The 16,763-nt window shown below is 37.8% G+C and overlaps 1 protein-coding gene across 6 annotated transcripts; it reads right to left on the reverse strand.

Annotated features, from left to right (window-relative positions):
• Positions 1–3,593: 3,593 nt before the first annotated feature.
• LOC107827828 (uncharacterized) lies at positions 3,594–16,598 on the reverse strand. 6 transcript variants are annotated; one of them, XM_075249272.1, is made up of 18 exons: positions 16,506–16,598; positions 15,283–15,421; positions 15,053–15,164; positions 14,860–14,967; positions 11,840–11,944; positions 11,247–11,330; positions 11,025–11,140; positions 10,670–10,771; positions 10,441–10,554; positions 10,253–10,309; positions 9,950–10,016; positions 9,743–9,796; positions 9,491–9,565; positions 7,623–7,658; positions 7,381–7,473; positions 7,043–7,197; positions 4,862–4,932; positions 3,688–3,870 (listed from the first exon to the last, which is right to left on the reverse strand). In XM_075249272.1, exons 2-18 carry the CDS (start codon positions 15,300–15,302, stop codon positions 3,803–3,805), a joined length of 1,437 nt encoding a protein of 478 aa, XP_075105373.1. In that variant the 5' UTR covers positions 15,303–15,421; positions 16,506–16,598; the 3' UTR covers positions 3,688–3,802. The 6 variants fall into 6 exon arrangements, with proteins under 6 accessions (XP_075105372.1, XP_075105371.1, XP_075105373.1 ...); XM_075249271.1 differs by lacking the exon at positions 4,862–4,932 and having other exon boundaries at positions 3,594–3,870; positions 15,283–15,407; positions 16,506–16,594; XM_075249270.1 differs by lacking the exon at positions 4,862–4,932 and having other exon boundaries at positions 3,595–3,870.
• Positions 16,599–16,763: the final 165 nt, after the last annotated feature.

Here is a 16,763-nt window from a genome sequence, read left to right on the forward strand (position 1 = left end):
TTTCGGGTCATGAAAAGTTGGTATCAGAGCCTAGGTTACATAGGTCTCATGAGTCATGAGCAGGTTTAGCAGAGTCTTGTGATCGGTACGGAGACGTCTGTATTTATCTTCGAGAGGATGTCGAACCCTTAGGAAAACTTCACTTTCTTGTATTCTTGTTGTGCAAATATGTTGATTCCGGGAACTAAACTTTTGTTATACTATTCTTCCACAGATGGTGAGGACACGTGCTACTAGATCAGGCAGACGGCCACCAGTACCACCAGCTAAGCCCACGAGGTGCCGGGGCCGCGGTAGAGGCCGAGGTACAGCTCGTACAGTAGCTAGAGTAGCACCTATAGACCCACCAGTTGCTCTAGCTCAGGAGCAGAGTCCAGATATGGTTGAGCCGGTGGGACCAGCTTAGACACCAGTTGTACCCATTGTGATTCCAGGCCTTCAGGAGGCTCTGGCACAGATATTGACTATTTTTGTTTAGGTGGTTTCAGTTACGGACGCAACAGCCACTTCTCAGGCTGGGAGAGGTGCTCAGACTCCCGCCGCCGTACTCCAGAGCAGGTTATGCAGGGACTTCAAACACCGAGGGTACTACCAGCCCAGCCGGTTACAATTGCTCAGGCCCAGGTGGGTCCCATTATGAGTGATGAGGAGCAAAAAAGACTAGAGTGGTTTGGGAGGCTCAAGCCTCCATCTTTCAGTGGGGCTAAGTCAGAGGATGCTTAGGACTTATTGGATAGGTGCCAATGGATTCTTCGCACGGAGGGTATTCTGGAGACTAGTAGGGTCTCATTTACTACTTTTCAACTGAGGGGGAAGCCTTCAGATGGTTGGATACCTATGAGCGGGGCAGACCAACCGGTGTTGTACCACTTTTATGGCATGAGTTCTCCGTTTTCTTCTTGGAGTAGTTTGTGCCACCAACCCGTAGGGAGGAGTTGGGTAGGTAGTTTGAGCAACTATGCTAGGAGGGTATGTCTGTGGCCCAGTACGAGATGAGATTTTCAGAGTTGGTTCGTCATGCAATCTGGTTGATTTCCACAGAGAGGGAGAGGATTAGGAGGTTCATTGATGGCCTCAGCTATCAGTTGCATTTTGTTATAACTCGGGAGAATGGATTAGGTGCTAGGTTCGACGAGGTAGTTGATATTGCTCGGCAGCTAGAGTTGGTCCGTAGTTGAGAGCGTGAGGAGAGGGAAGCCAAGAGGCCTCATGGTTCGGGTTGTTCCTTCGGTGTTTCTTCTGGGGGTCAGTCCCACCATAGCAGGGGTCGTCCTTATAGGCCCGCTTAAACGGCTTGTCTTGTTCAGTGGTGCATTAGTTAGCCACGGTTATTACATTGCTTATTAGGGTTAGTCATCATTCAATGCATTACCAGTGGAGAGTTCTTACCATGCCTCGTCTTCTCAGGTTTTTACAGGCAGTTCCTCGAGTTATCAGGAGCAGCAGCTCCGTCAGAGGAGAGGTTGTTTCGAGTGCGGGGACTTGAGTCATGTCAAGAGTGATTGCCCTATACTATTGAGTAGGGTCCATAGCAGAGTTCTCGGCCGATGATACCAGCACCAACAGCTACACCACCCATTCATCCAGCTCGCGGTGGGCCTCAGGCAGCTAGAGGCCACCCTAGAGGCCGATCAGGCTCGATTCTATACTATTCCTGCCAGGCCAGAGGCTGTTGCTTCAGATGTAGTGATCACATGTATTGTTTGAGTGTGCCACATGGATACTTTCACATTATATGACCCTAGTTCTACTTATTCCTATGTATCATCCTATTTTACTCATTATTTGGATATGTCCCATGAGTCCTTAGTTTCACTTGTGCATGTATCTATGCCGATGGGCGATAATATTATTGTGGACCGTGTGTAGTGACCATTAGAGGATTGGAGACTAGAGGTGATCTCTTATTTCTTAGTATGGTTGATTTTGATGTGATTTTGGGTATGGATTGGTTGTCTCCATGTCATGCTATTCTGGACTGTCACGCTAAGACCGTGACGTTGACAATGTCGGGGTTGCCAAGGATCAAGTGGAGAGGTTTGCTAGATTATGTTCCCATCAGGGTGATTTCATATTTGAAAGCCCAACAGATGGTTGGGAGGTGGTGTCTGTCATATTTGGCTTTTGTGAGGGATGTTGGTGCTGATACTCCTACTATTGATTCTATTCCGTTAGTACAAGACTTTCTGAATGTGTTTCCTGCAGACCTGCCAGGCATGCCACCCGACAAAGATATTGATTTTGATATTGACTTGGTGCCGGGCACTCAGCCCATTTCCATTCCTCCGTATCGTATGGCACCAGCTAAGTTGAAGGAATTAAAAGAGCAGCTCTAGGAGCTTTTTGATAAGAGTTTATTATGCCTAGTATGTCGCCTTGGGATGCGCTGGTTCTGTTTGTGAGGAAGAAGGATGGTACTATGCAGATGTGTATTGACTATATGCAGTTGAACAAAGTTACAATCATGAACAAGTATCATTTGTCGCGTATTGATGATCTATTTGACCAGCTTCAGGGAGTGATGGTGTTCTCTAAGATCAATTTGAGGTCTAGGTATCACTAGTTGAAGATTCAGGACTCGGATATTCTGAAGACAACATTCAGGACCCGTAACATTCCAACAACATTCTCTATGATCATGCTCTGATGAACAGTGTATTTCAACCATACCTTGATTCGTTTGTCATAGTATTCATTGATGATCGCGTAGCTAGGAGGCGCATGCCCAGCATTTGAGGATTGTGCTACAGAGGTTGAGGGAGAAGAAGCTTTATACCAAGTTCTCCAAGTGTGAGTTTTGGCTTAGTTTGGTGGCATTCTTGGGGCAAGTGGTGTCCTGTGAGGGGATTAAGGTGGATCCAAAGAAGATAAAGGCGGTCCAGAGTTGGCTAGACCGTCTTCAACTACTGAGATTCAGAGATTTTTCGGCTTGGCTGGATATTATTGTGTCTTTGTGGAGGATTTCTTGTCCATTGCAGTGCCTTTGACCAACTTGATCCAGAAGGGTGCGCCACTCAGGTGGTCGGATGAGTGTGAGGAGAGATTTCAGAAGCTCAAGACTACCTTGACCACAACTCTAGTTCTAGTTTTGCCTTCAGCATCGGGTTCTTATACATTATATTGTGATGCTTTTCGAATTGGTATTGGGTGTGTCTTGATGCAGGAGGGTAGAATGATTGTTTATGCTTCGCGCCAGTTGAAGCCCCATGATAAAAACAACCCTGTTCATGATTTGGAGGCATTATCTCTATGGTGTGTCTTCTAAGGTTTTATATAATAGACTAAGTTAAAATTGATCTTCCATTTTATATAGGTTAATTTTGAAGAAAAATATACCTATCATGCTACTAAAAAACTTAGATACGCCGAATAACTTATGTAATAGCATACCAATGGTATATAGAATTTTTGACAATAACGTCATGCAAAAACTATAATATTGGTTAATGTGCTTCTAAGCTGTCACGACTCAAAATCCAATATAGATCGTGATGGAGCATAATACCGCCGTCAGGCAAACCAATGGATCAACTTAATTACTCATTTTAGTATTTTGGAATCATAATTTTCATTAACCAAATATCGTGAAATAGAATTTACAGGGTAGAGTGATAATAATTATGTGAACTACCATGCTAAAAATCTAGTAGGAACCCCCAGAACTCGATGTCACAAGTGCATGTGCATCTATTAATGGGTACAACAATATTACAACATCCGTCTGAAATACAAGTTAGACGGGGAATATAAATAACTCTGATGGAGACTCTGTATGTTGCAGATCGTAACAAGGAAGTGCAGCTCACCGTAAAGTCCCCGCAACAACCGCGCCTCTGCACCCAGAGGACCACCAGAAACATATATGTATACCTGCATAATAAGTGCAGCAAGTCCAGCATGAGTACGTAAATAAACGCGTACCCAGTAAGTATCTAGCCTAACCCTAGAGAAGTAGTGACAAAGGGTCGATATCGACACTTACTAGTGGTCCAATAAGACAGATACAGTAAGAAGTAAACAGATATGAGGCAGATAAATACGTGGTACAATCCTCCTCTCGACCGCAAACTAAAACTCTCGATTAGTAGTTACCTCCTCGACCGGAGTATATATATATTATGTAATGGACCTCACCAGATAGATTGTCAGGATTCAAATCAGGAAAATTCCCAGATACACTGGCTTTTTGACAAATATAACGCACGATTCCATAGGAGTATTTTATAGAAATGCCGAGGTGTACGACCCGATCCCATCATAATCTGGTACATAACCATAGATACATCTATTATATTGCTGAGGCGAACGGCCCACTCCCATGAGAGTGTGATACATAATCTTGCCGATACGTACCACCCGATCCCATCAATTGTGTGCACTTCCGAGGGTCGAACAACACAAACTATAGATGTACCTATTATACTGCCAAGACAAACGACCCGATCCCATTAGAATAAGAAGCTTTAACGGGTCCTTGACCCCACTCACGAATAAACATGTGAGTTATATATTTTAAGGGGAACTTTCCGATGAAAATGCATAACGTGGAAGAAATTCGTAAGCAGAGAATTATTCCGTAGCTAATCATGAAGCCCAGCATATCTTTACCATAGCAAGTCTACCTACGCAAGTCTAGTCTCAAGTCATAATGTGAAATAAAGGAATTAAACGAGCAAAGATAACCCCTATAGTACAATTATAACATGGTGTGAACTTAAGGCTACCCGGACCATAACATGAATCTAGCTACGTACAGACTCTCGTCACCTAGTGCGTACGTAGCTCCGGCAACAAGTAGCACATATCAAATACATCACCTAGGGGATGGTTTCCCCCTCACTGAGTTAGAAAAGAGACTTACCTTGCTCCGAAGTTCCATAACCGGCTCCAAAGCCTCTGTAACACCTCAAACCGATGCCTGTCGCTTCAAAACTAGTCAAACAATGTGCAAACTAATAAAAATATACTTTAATACCCATAATTAATCAATTTATAACAATTCTCAACTCCACTCGAAAAGTCAATAAAGTTAACCCTGGAGCCCGCGTGCCCGGATTTCAAAAATTATCGAAAATAATTATAACCCATATTTTATATAGTATATATTTTGAAAATTATCCAATTTCATCCATGAGTTGACCCTCAAATCAAGAATTTACCATCTCATAACTTTGGGGCTCAAAACCCCAATTTTTACAATCCAAACACGGATAAAATTAATAACCAATGAAAATAATCATGAAAAAATATCAAAATAAAGGTCAGATATTTACCCCCTTGTTGAGACGAGAACAACTCCGTAAAAATCACCTCAAATGGAGCTATAGAACTCAAGATATGCTCAAAATACTAAAATACTCGGTTTGTCCATTTTAAACACTGTCAAGGCGATTTTTGTTCTTCGCGTTCATGAAGAGCAATTTTTTGTGTTGACTGATCAACCAAAATTTCCTTCTTCGCGTTTGCGGGACCTCCCTCGCATTCGCGAAGAACAAAGTCCGCACTAGAAACCAGCAATCTTTCCCGACGTGAAAATGGCATAACTCTCATATACGACCTCGAAATTCAAAGATTCTTATTGCTATAGTTACGTAATTACGATATGGATCTAATGGTTCAATACAATCACAAATAAAAGGTTGTTTTCTCAATATGGTACCTTTTATGTCCAAAGAAACGACGTTAAAACATCAAATAAGAGCGTGATACAACCCAAACACATCCGAAACACACCTACGGCCCTCGGGACCCTGTCCAATTACACAAACCAGTCCCAAAACATAAGACGAACGTACTCGAGACCTCAAATCACACCAAATAATATCAAAATCATGAATCGGCGATCAAATCCTTCTTTTAACTTTCAACCATTCAAACTTCGACGAACGCGTCCGAATCACACTTAAAAATTACGGAATAACGCCAAACTTTACGCACAAGTGTTAAATTACAATACGAACCTATTCCAATGCTCGGAATCCAAACCGACATCGTTAACACCAAAGTCCACTTCAAATCAAACTTAGGAATTTCTAAAACCTTCAAAATGTTAACTTTCTACAATAGACGCCGAAATGCTTCCGGGCCATCCGATGCTCAACACGAACACACGCCCAAGTCCGAAATCATCATACAAACCTATTGGAAGCTTCAAATCCCTATTTCGAGGTCGTTTACTCAAAAGTCAAACCTTAATCAATTCTTCCAACTTAAAGCTTCCAAAATTAGAATTTTCTTTCCAAATCAATTCCTAACTTCCCGAAAATTCAATTCCGACCACACGTACAAGTCATAATATCTAAAGTGAAGCTACTCAATGCCTCAAACCGCTGAACGACGCGCCAAAGCTCAAAACGACCAGTCGGGTCGTTACATATGTATATTCTTATCCCTGAATTTAACTTTCGTCTTCCGAAACTAAGGAATATCTTTTTAAATTTGTGTGAAAATAATTTTTATTATGTTTATGTTTTGCAAATATAATAAATAAAGCATAAGGACAAACATCCTAAAAATTGGACTATATTTACCGCAATATGTTTTCTTGCACGAACAACTGTATGTTGAACTTTCAAGAGGGATATCAAGGTCGACAACAAGAGTTCTGGTTAAGGAAGAGCAACCAACAGATTAAGAGGAAACATACACAAAATAATATTGTCTACAAAGAAGTGTTCATTAAAATACCATCACATTAAAATATTTTTAAACTATAATATATAATTATCTAATTAACATGAAAAAATTGATCATTCGTGTAAGTTTTGATGATGTCCTTTTATTTTAAATTCATGCATTATGCTAATGTAATAATATTTTTCGGTATTTAGATAATTGTTGTATTATTATACATAAAATTTCTCTCATTAATTAAATTTTATTGTTCCTTCATATAAATAAATGTTTAAATCATCACGTGCCATTATTAACGTGCAATGCACGTTCATAAATACTAGTGTGTGTATATATTTCTAATAAAGATATATATAAAAATACTGGCCCCATATATAAAGATACTGGGTCAAGTGAACCTGTAACTTACAAACTAGATCCGCCAATATTTCTATTAACTGTTGAAACGCCAACTTCCGAAATGGTTTGGCAGCCCCTCCAAAATGATATATAGCTGAAACGGATAACAAAACGCACAAAATTTCTTGAAAATCTGGTGTAGTATCTATGCACAAGACAGGACACCTTCAGTATCAAACTGTTGTCCATTAGCTGCAGATCATACGGTTATTCTACTAGTACTAGTAAAAGGAATTAAAACAAAAAAGAGATAATGGTAAAAAGAATTAGATATCCCTCCAAAAAAGCAAAAAAGAGAGAAAAAAGAAACAACGTTCAAAAGCAAAAACAGTTGCAGAAGTGTTATACTCTACTCTTTCCATGCTGGACAAAATAAGATTCATCTGCGTTGGCTAAACGATCTTGGAACATAGCCCACTCATTTGTACACCTTTCTCTTACCTACAATACAGATATTCATCCATTTTAACCTCCAGTACAACAACAATAAGTATGTCTCAGTCCCAAACAAGTTGGGGTCGGCATTAATCAAGTTAAAGAACCTACAGAAGTTATCAATAAAATTTTCAGGTGACAAAAGATATGCTTACCCCTTCCCAAGGAGCTTTACCATTCTCAGACTCACCCTGTAATCCAAAAGGAAAAAAAATACAAAAGAAGCAGGAACGTGCCAAAGAATGATTAAAAGACCAACTTAAGTAGGATAAGTAACTCAGGTAATCTGTGAATTCTACAACAAAAGAGACTTATAGCGGCCATGAATATACCCTATAATTTAGCTGCAATAAAACTTGCTACGAAAATCTTTACCGGCATTGAGTTATTTGCCATTGTATCGGGCGTCAGTAAAGGTTTTACCAGCAATTATAAGTGGTGCTTGTAAATATCCCAATTATCGCCAATAAACGACGTGAAACAGTGGCTTCCCCCCTCATGAGCTAGTTTTGTATCCCATATAACACAAATTTAGTCCTAGGAAATACTTGCTTCCCCCTCCTTTGACACCCAAAAGCTCAAAAAGAAACAGTAATAACAACATTTAAGAAAGAAACTAGGTGAGAACAGTTTCATGCACTAGGATATATAGTCACATATGAAGAAGCACGAATAACTCTCTAAATGTTCATATAATCATATCCGAAGAAGCACTAGTTTCTCCCTGCTACCTAATAATTTCTCTTCCTCACATAAAGGAGATCTTCATACCCCAGTGTGACGAAACGGAAGAAATAATTAGCTCCTTGTCTAAAGATAGGTGTATCCAAGGTATGAATTTGATGGATTTAGTTTGCAAAGGTTTTGGCACTGAATTCACTATACTTTTGATATTATAGGTTTAGTTTTTATATTTGTTAAAATTTTAGTGATTTTTCACATATATATTTAAACTCTTTGGTGAAAGTACTGGGTCCGATTGAACCTGCAACACAAAGGTTGCATCCGCCATTGTCTCTGAGCTAGCCTCTTTAGATGATGCTTCAAGCGATCAGTCACGGCTTTTACAAATTATCACATACATAACAAGAAAAAATCATAGGAGTAGATTCTTTTACAGATGCTTCAGATTGAAAGGAGTGAAGATAAATGAAAGGAGAGGAATTTAAGAGATAAGGCTTTTTTTTTTTATTTTAATAGTGACCAGTTTTTAGGGAGTCAAGGATTAGGATGAAAGAACACATGCTTTTTCCGTCCAAAAGTGAGTGGAATCAGAGGGTAGGAGACTCCATTTGATGAAACTTTTTGTAACCATAAACAGGCCTGGGGATTGTGAACAAATAATTCATATTGAGCAATTCAGAGGCGGAGCCAAGATTTGAAGTTTATGGGCTCAGTATTCTAATCTTTTAAGTTACTGGGTTCTAAATTAATAATTTGTACATATTCAATGATTTTTTTAATGTAAACACATAGTTTGGACCAAAGCTATTGGCCGAACCCATAGCTTCTACTCTCCCTCCGCCCCTATTAAGCATACTCATTTCTTTGTTTTTATTCCTAATGATTCCAAACAATAATAATATTCCCTGTTTTCCCTTTCCTTCCGTTCCTCTTCTCTCCTTTTTTGTTGCTTTCGCATGGTCTTCGTTTCCTTTTTCTCGATCAGAAACATCCATTAAGCTTTGGTGGTATTACACAGACTTGCCATAACACTAGTCCACATGAGCTCAACTGCTATAATCACTAACAAAAAGCTTGATCTTTATTATCTCAAGCACTTGGAAATTTCCAGGTGATTGAGTTCAACTTTTACATATTCAAGGATTGGATGGCTGACTGAAGAATTCACAATGACAATAGGAACTTGGTTGGGAAAATAGCTAATGGGTCGTTGTTCATGGATTTGAGTTCTCATAAGATGGGAATCAAGAACTTCCTAATCGGGGATTTCCGCATATATTAAAAAAGTTATTACTTATATCAATAAAATGTAGCTTTGTGGAAATGAACATTGACTGACCTGATTCCCTAGAGAAGGAACAAATTGATGCACAATCCACTGTGAATCAACAACACCAATTTTTACATGAGCAGGCTGCACAAACCATGTTAAAAACAAATTAACATTTCGCCAAAGTGTCCATCATATCTCAAATAAGTCTAAGCTGAGAAGATAATTCTCAGTTGTATCTAATTTTTCAGTGCAGCTCTCCTTTTACCACTATTCTATTACAATTCAAGAATGTATCTGGAGGAACTAAGAAGTAATAACCTCTACACATCTTCTCAATGCGAAATCCAATCCCCATCCATGCACCAAATCATTCTATAATCAATTCAAGTAAAAAAAAATCAGTGTTAATAGCATGTGAAATAATAGAAGACACTCGTGATCAGGTGAAATTGCATCTTGAAAGGATTATAGCGAGAAAAAAAGACATCGCCAGTTGACACATCTGATCCCAAGAGTAAGAACTACCTGAATCATATGCCAAACACATCGCCATGCTTCTCGAGAGAACACAGGAGCCATTATTTCCACAAAACTGAACAGGAAATCAGACTGATAAATAAGATAAATCCTATAAAGAATATACTAGGACTCTGAGGCTATTGCTTGAGTTTGATCAAGACACCCCAAGTTCTCATTTGGACAATGATCTTTTTTAGAACATGTATGATTTTCCAAAAATAGAATATTTTGAGACTACTACTCGAGTGTGTGTGTGTGTGTGTGTGTGAGAGAGAGAGAGAGAGAGAGAGAGAGAGAGAGAGAGAGTACGCTGCACAAGGAGGCAAACGTGGATTGCTGCACCAGCCTGGTTTCTCATCTGTACTCCTGTTGATCAATCCACACAAAAATTTTACATGTGAATGAACATAAGCTAGTTTATACGGGCATTCCATCCACATTAATTGAAAATAGATTAAAATTTGAAACAGAGGAAGGATTCAACAGAATGTACTTACTTGTGAACTTCTCTATCATCCCTCCTCTTAGTCATCTGCCATGTCAATCCGCTGTTGGGTTCAAGAGCAGGCTGAGAAATCTCGAGGCCGTGTTTTTTAACTAGTCTAATATACCTGGCATACTCAGGCGGCCAAGATTAGTCCGAAACAACATATATAAAGAGAAACACAGATGCTTTAACTTTTGAAAAAGACAAACCAACTAAAATATCCAGGGAATAGCGCGTACTTCTCTGCATTGAAGTGCTCAACTCCAAGGTCTTCATCCCATATAAATATGTAATCATAGGCGGCTACTACATCAGGATGTAAAAATCTCTTTGCATACCACCTGATAAAGGAAAGGGAAAGACCAATATTAGATGGAAAAAATAAAAGACCACATTATTATATCCAACAACTTCCTCAATTTCCGTTCAATTTATCATCTCAGTAGGACAAAATCAATGGATCCAAATATGCTAGTTAAAAGAGGCTACTGCCTAAATAGAACAAAGTTCTCGCATCACATTACTGTTTGATTGTTGCATCAGATAGATAAGACTTTAGAATCCCAAAGCTAATACCTAAAATCAAAGTCTTACCATTTGGTCTGTTTCCTCACGCTGATGTGAATTGCTCGCTTGGACCACTCAAATTGATCCCATTCACTCGTTCGATCATCATAATGGAAAAGCAAAATTTGAAAATCATCTGAAAACTAAATAAAGCATAGAAAATAAGACTAGTACATAGGATGCAATGTTAAGTAAAAGAGCTAAAGTAGTAAAGATATCCTTTTAATGGAATCGCTTCATTTTTATTACCTTTGTAACAGCTGCATCAATGTTGTTCATTTGACTCAAACCAACAGTAAATGTCACCAAGTACTTTGGCTTATTTGTTAGGTCCTGATAATTCGACAAAATTTGTAAGATAACTGCACCTAAGCAAAGCACCAGGATGAAAACCTACATGCTTGTCCTTTCCGTTAATATAGAAGTCCTAATGATGCATGCCATAACTCTTCGAAAGCATTGCAATAGAAAAGGTTATTGTCTTTTAAAATAATGCAAAGCTGGAAGCACATGTCGTTCTTTTAGAGAAGTAAAAACTTGAATGACAGCCTAGGGTTGAGCTAAAGTCCTTGCCTTCAGCCTCACACTGCTAAATATATAATAAGCAAGCAAATGAAACCAAAACTTACCCAGAAACCGGTGTCGCTGATGTTTAATCCAAAAACTCATAACATAGACATGCAACAGCATCTTATAAAGGCAGGATGTTGAAGTGTCCATTTTTTTCCACAAGTGTCAAATGCAGGTATCATACAATATATAATGGACATTCCTTTTCATTTTTTCTTTATTTTTTCAAAATCGGAGTTAACCAATGATTATTTGATATATCTGCATCATACCTTACTTGGTTCACCCCACAACCTTCTCAAGTAAAAATCTGATTCAGACACAACGATCCTTGGTGGCAATGACTCTGCACCACGGGGATTTGTTGGAACATATATCTAGAAAATCAAAAGCATTAATAATTTAGAGATGCTCTGATTCAACTATATAATTATCAAGACAGCTGAAACATATATTTTAACTCCTTTACATATGCAAAATAATCATGTAACCAGCAAGTATATAATCAAGTTTCTCATATGTCTCCAAGCAACTACCAATTTTGTTATTGAACCAGTAACTAGAAAAAGTTAGGATACTTCAGAATATGAGCTCAGCGTATAACTATAAGAACATCTCAATCACCACATGGTGCTTTTGAATTTTATGATGTTACTATGTCCAGTTGCCCATACATGGATGTTCAAGTCTCTAATTCCAGAATAAAGAGACTCTCAACAGAGTACCTGATCTAACGAGATGTAAGAAGAATGTCTTAATACCAACTAGTTGATATCGTTCCTATGGACCCTTAAATTCCATAATGTTCTATTCTAAGCTGAGTTTGCATCATTGTAAGGTTTTTGCGAAAATTTCCTTTTTGAGACTTGTTCCCTTTTATCACATTCAACCATCATATTATAGCAACTAGAACTGGTGCAATGGGGAATCTACACAGAATGTAGTCAAACCATCTCAAATGGAAGTATTTGCACTATCAGTGACAATTTTTAATATTATCCAATCTTGTATGACCGCGCATGCATCTGACTATTTTCATTTCTACCAAATACACCTTGTAAGTGTGTTTGGATTTTACGTCCACATAACTTGATGGTTTCACAATCGTTATATTGAACTTGGCTTTGCTGGTATCTTCTTAGCATAGAACTCCTTCATATCTTTTTTTTCTAACTTTATGTCAAATCTTTATCTATCATTGCCATTCTCTTAAAAGACTAATCTAGGTATTTGAATTGTCTGTATCTATCCAGCATAATCCATCTAATCTCATATCGACTTTATTGTTTGATGAGGCTTACTTACAATGCATTAATTTGTCTACTTCTATTTTTCTAAATTCTTTACTCTCTCGAGTGTTTCTAAATAATTCCGACTCTTATCTGACCCACTGACTATTATCATTAATTAACATAATATCAGTTGCAAATAGCATGCACCATTGAACTTCTTACCACATTCTGTATATTATTGATCCGCTCATATATAACTACTGAAAAATAAGTAAAAGTGCAAGGCAGCTCTAAGGAGTAAACCCACTATTACGGGGGAACTCCTTTGTATTTCCTTCCTTGTGATTGCTTCTTTGTTCATCTCTTCTGTGGAGTTTATATATTTGTTATGCATTGCTTTCTTCTCAAGAATACAGAATATTGCACGCTATAATATGATTTATCTAGTTGAGTGTATACCATGCATACATTCAATTTGATTCTCGGTCACAACTATACTCTATCCGTCTTCCAAAAGTTTCATAATATTGCTCGTCGTATTAATACCATGAAAGCTCCCACCATTTTTAATATCTCCGTTGTTCTTATATGTGGGAACCAAGATATTTGCTTCTCCACTCATTTGACATATTTCTACTCCTTAATATAACATTGAAATGATTGTTTATCATACTACCCCGAAGTCTCTAAAGCACTTTGAAACCTCTACAGGGATATGGAGACTGAATAACTATAAGAAACTCTACTGTTGAGATCCAACAACTGCCATAAAGCAGGCTTTAACCATTTACAATACTCACAACTAGTTCTCTTGTAATTTTTTTCATTTTAAGATAAGGAATTCTCTTGCATTTATGTCTGTGGTCATATAAACTTTTCCAGTAAATAAAGTTACAATAGACAAGAACATCTAAGCTATTAGCACGGTTCTTCACTCGGCAGTCGAGCACAAGCTAAAAGCAGATTTTATCAAATCCTAATCCAAAAATTAGACTACAAAATTGATTGGGCTCTGATAATGATAATGTTTATCACTTTTCATTTGCCCGCTACTCAAGCTAGGCAGATAGGCGAGGAACGCCTTCTCTGGAAACAGTTTCTAGTCTGCAACTTTTATATGATGCCAATTATTTTCAACCTCCAAACTAATCGTGTTCAAAATAAATGAGTTATGTGAAATTGATGGTTCTCTCAGGCACTTTCAAGAAAAAGATTAAGCCGGACTGGATATAATTTAACTGCTATGCTAAGGCCTTAGCAGTAAGCATACAAATAGCCTACGTAGGATAATTTTGTTATTCTATATATTGTTATAGGATAAGTTTTATAATAAATCTTTGCAGTTGGCACCAATCCTAACATCACATCTTTTCTTAAGAATAAATAATCAAGAAAGGTTTAATGCACCTACCCTTGCATTCAATTTTACCAAGATTTGGCTCAAAACTAACCAGCTTTGATACAGACAGTGAACCCAACATTCACTACCGCAAACTTTAATTGCAAAACAGGAGCAGATGGCCTAATTGAAATCAGTCAATTTGCAAAAACCACATAAAACTTTGTAGTGAGTTAGTGACCCAATACAATAAATCTGTGCATCTTGTTGAGCCAGGTTTACTTCAAAGAGTTGTTCTAAAAAAGACTATGTAGATACCATCCAGGACTAGTGTGACAAAAGCACAAAATACAACATTTTTTTCTAGACACCAGAAACTGACATTCAGAAAATGAAGGAAATAATGAAAGTAGATATTTATAGACATAATGATGGACGCACATTTAATTAAGAAGTAGTATTAGCGCAATTGATCCATTTGGCTGTCTGATTTTGTTATATGGAATTTCACAAGTGCTCAAAATTCAACACCATAAGGCATAAAGATGCCGATTCAAAGAGTTTTACATGGATTTTGCTGGCCAAATTAACACCATTTGTTTCTTACTGGAGACTTTGCTAGATAAGTCATAATGAGATTCCATCACATGATTATACACGTGAATCAACATAGGGAAGTTGAAGGTGAGAATAATGTAAAGGATCCAAGTGAAATACATACCTTTGGATTTACCAGATTCTCTGGAAAAAAGCGTTCAATTGAAGGTCTACGATGGTCATCACCAAAGGCTACATCAAGAGATGACATAAGACTTGAAGGTAAAGTAATCTGCAAAAAACACCAAAAATTACGAGGAATGACAAAAATTTCTTAAATAACATCAGAGCAAATATGGAAAGATTGGGCTAATTACCTTTGTTAGAGAAACATATGGAGATGAAATGCCAATAAAATATCCAAAAACCATTCCCATGATTGTTGTTATAACAAGTCTGCCTCTATCGTTCGATCTTCTGAAAGCCCCACTGAATCAGAAGAAAGAAGACAAGGAAGGTAATTCTAAGGTATATGCATCGACATAAGCTTCAGTTCCAAACAAAATATTTGGTGAAATTGATTCCAGCATAAATATTGTTCACAAACCTGCGATATAAGGTTCCCATTGTGATAAAAGTTGCTCAACACAAAGCTCGGCAGTAATAAGCAGAAACCAATTCTTTGAGCAACCTCAACATCCTCCACTTTCTAAGAATGTAATCTTGACATTCCTGAAGGATGAATCCTATTAATCATGGCATCAATATGAGAGTGTTCACATCTTTAACCTCAGAGTTTAATGAATAAAACATAATGGAGGCAAATAGATCCATACAAGCAGAGGCGGACCTAGGATTTGGCGGTCGCGGGAGCACTATGACATTCAATATAATTTATTACTACTCATAACGATTGGTACGGGAGCCTATGCCAATATCTGACTATATTTTTAAGACATTTGCAAGTATATATGATGCTTTTGCCGAAGTTTCTGGGTGCTGGTGACCCCTCAACTTATAGTGTAGGTCCGCCTCTGCATACAAGCGATACCAACTGATTGAGATTTATACTTACATTAGGTCCAGGTGTTTGCTACGAGGTTTTTAAGTCTGTTTTAGAGACTTGTATGCCCGATAGACAATATAGAGAACCTCTAGTCTTAAAGAACTCTAAATTATTGAGTATTGCAATGAAATGGATCCAAAATCATTCAATAACTATTCATACTTGTCAATCCGAAACTAGCTGAGGTCGGCTTAATGAATCATCTGACTCGTTTCACTCTATATTTGAGCTCATTTAATCCCAATATCTGTTTTCTTTAAGAAACTAGAGCTCCCTAAACACTCATCCAATAAGACTGCTAATGAATACCAGACATAAGTTAGGATTTTCCTAATTTCTGGACAAACAGGTAAACGGATATTACTATTTGCGTCCATATTAATTATTTGTCTCTTAAAGTTTTTGCACACCCTTAAGAAGAACATTTATTAGGATTAATTATAAGAGTATTTATTTGTCTAAACTACCTTTTATCCTCACTGATTGACACGCCACTAACTGGGGCAATAATGGTGAATTTAGAAAAAAGTAACATATGCTTTCCAAATTTGGAACAAATTCATTTGCCAAAACGACTTATAATCCCCACATTATAACTTGTTCACTAAGCGAACGAGACCTATTTGGATAAAATATCATTTGTGGAATTGGCCATGGAAACTATAACATAAATTGAACTGTTGAGAATGCATAGAAAACTCGGTAGAGAAACAATCGTCATTTTCAACAGTAGTGAAGAAAGATGAGAGTTTTCATGAGCTTACCGAATTTTTCAGATGAGAAGGGATCCTTCCTTAGAGATCGGTAGAAGACGTTTGGCTTTTTTGAAATGTTAAAACTTTGAAACTGAAAAGTACATAAATTTCTTGCCATCATGGAACTTGTTAAAAAAACACGTATAGCAAGTTTTCGGACTAGTCGTTCAAAAATAGCCACCGTTTACGAAGTCAATGAAAAATAGCCACTATTTTACTGCAATAGAAACCGGTTCCGCATAATATACGGGAGTTTGATGCATCTGT

This window comes from Nicotiana tabacum, chromosome 3 (assembly GCF_000715075.1).
Source record: "Nicotiana tabacum cultivar K326 chromosome 3, ASM71507v2, whole genome shotgun sequence".
Taxonomy (NCBI): domain Eukaryota; kingdom Viridiplantae; phylum Streptophyta; class Magnoliopsida; order Solanales; family Solanaceae; genus Nicotiana; species Nicotiana tabacum.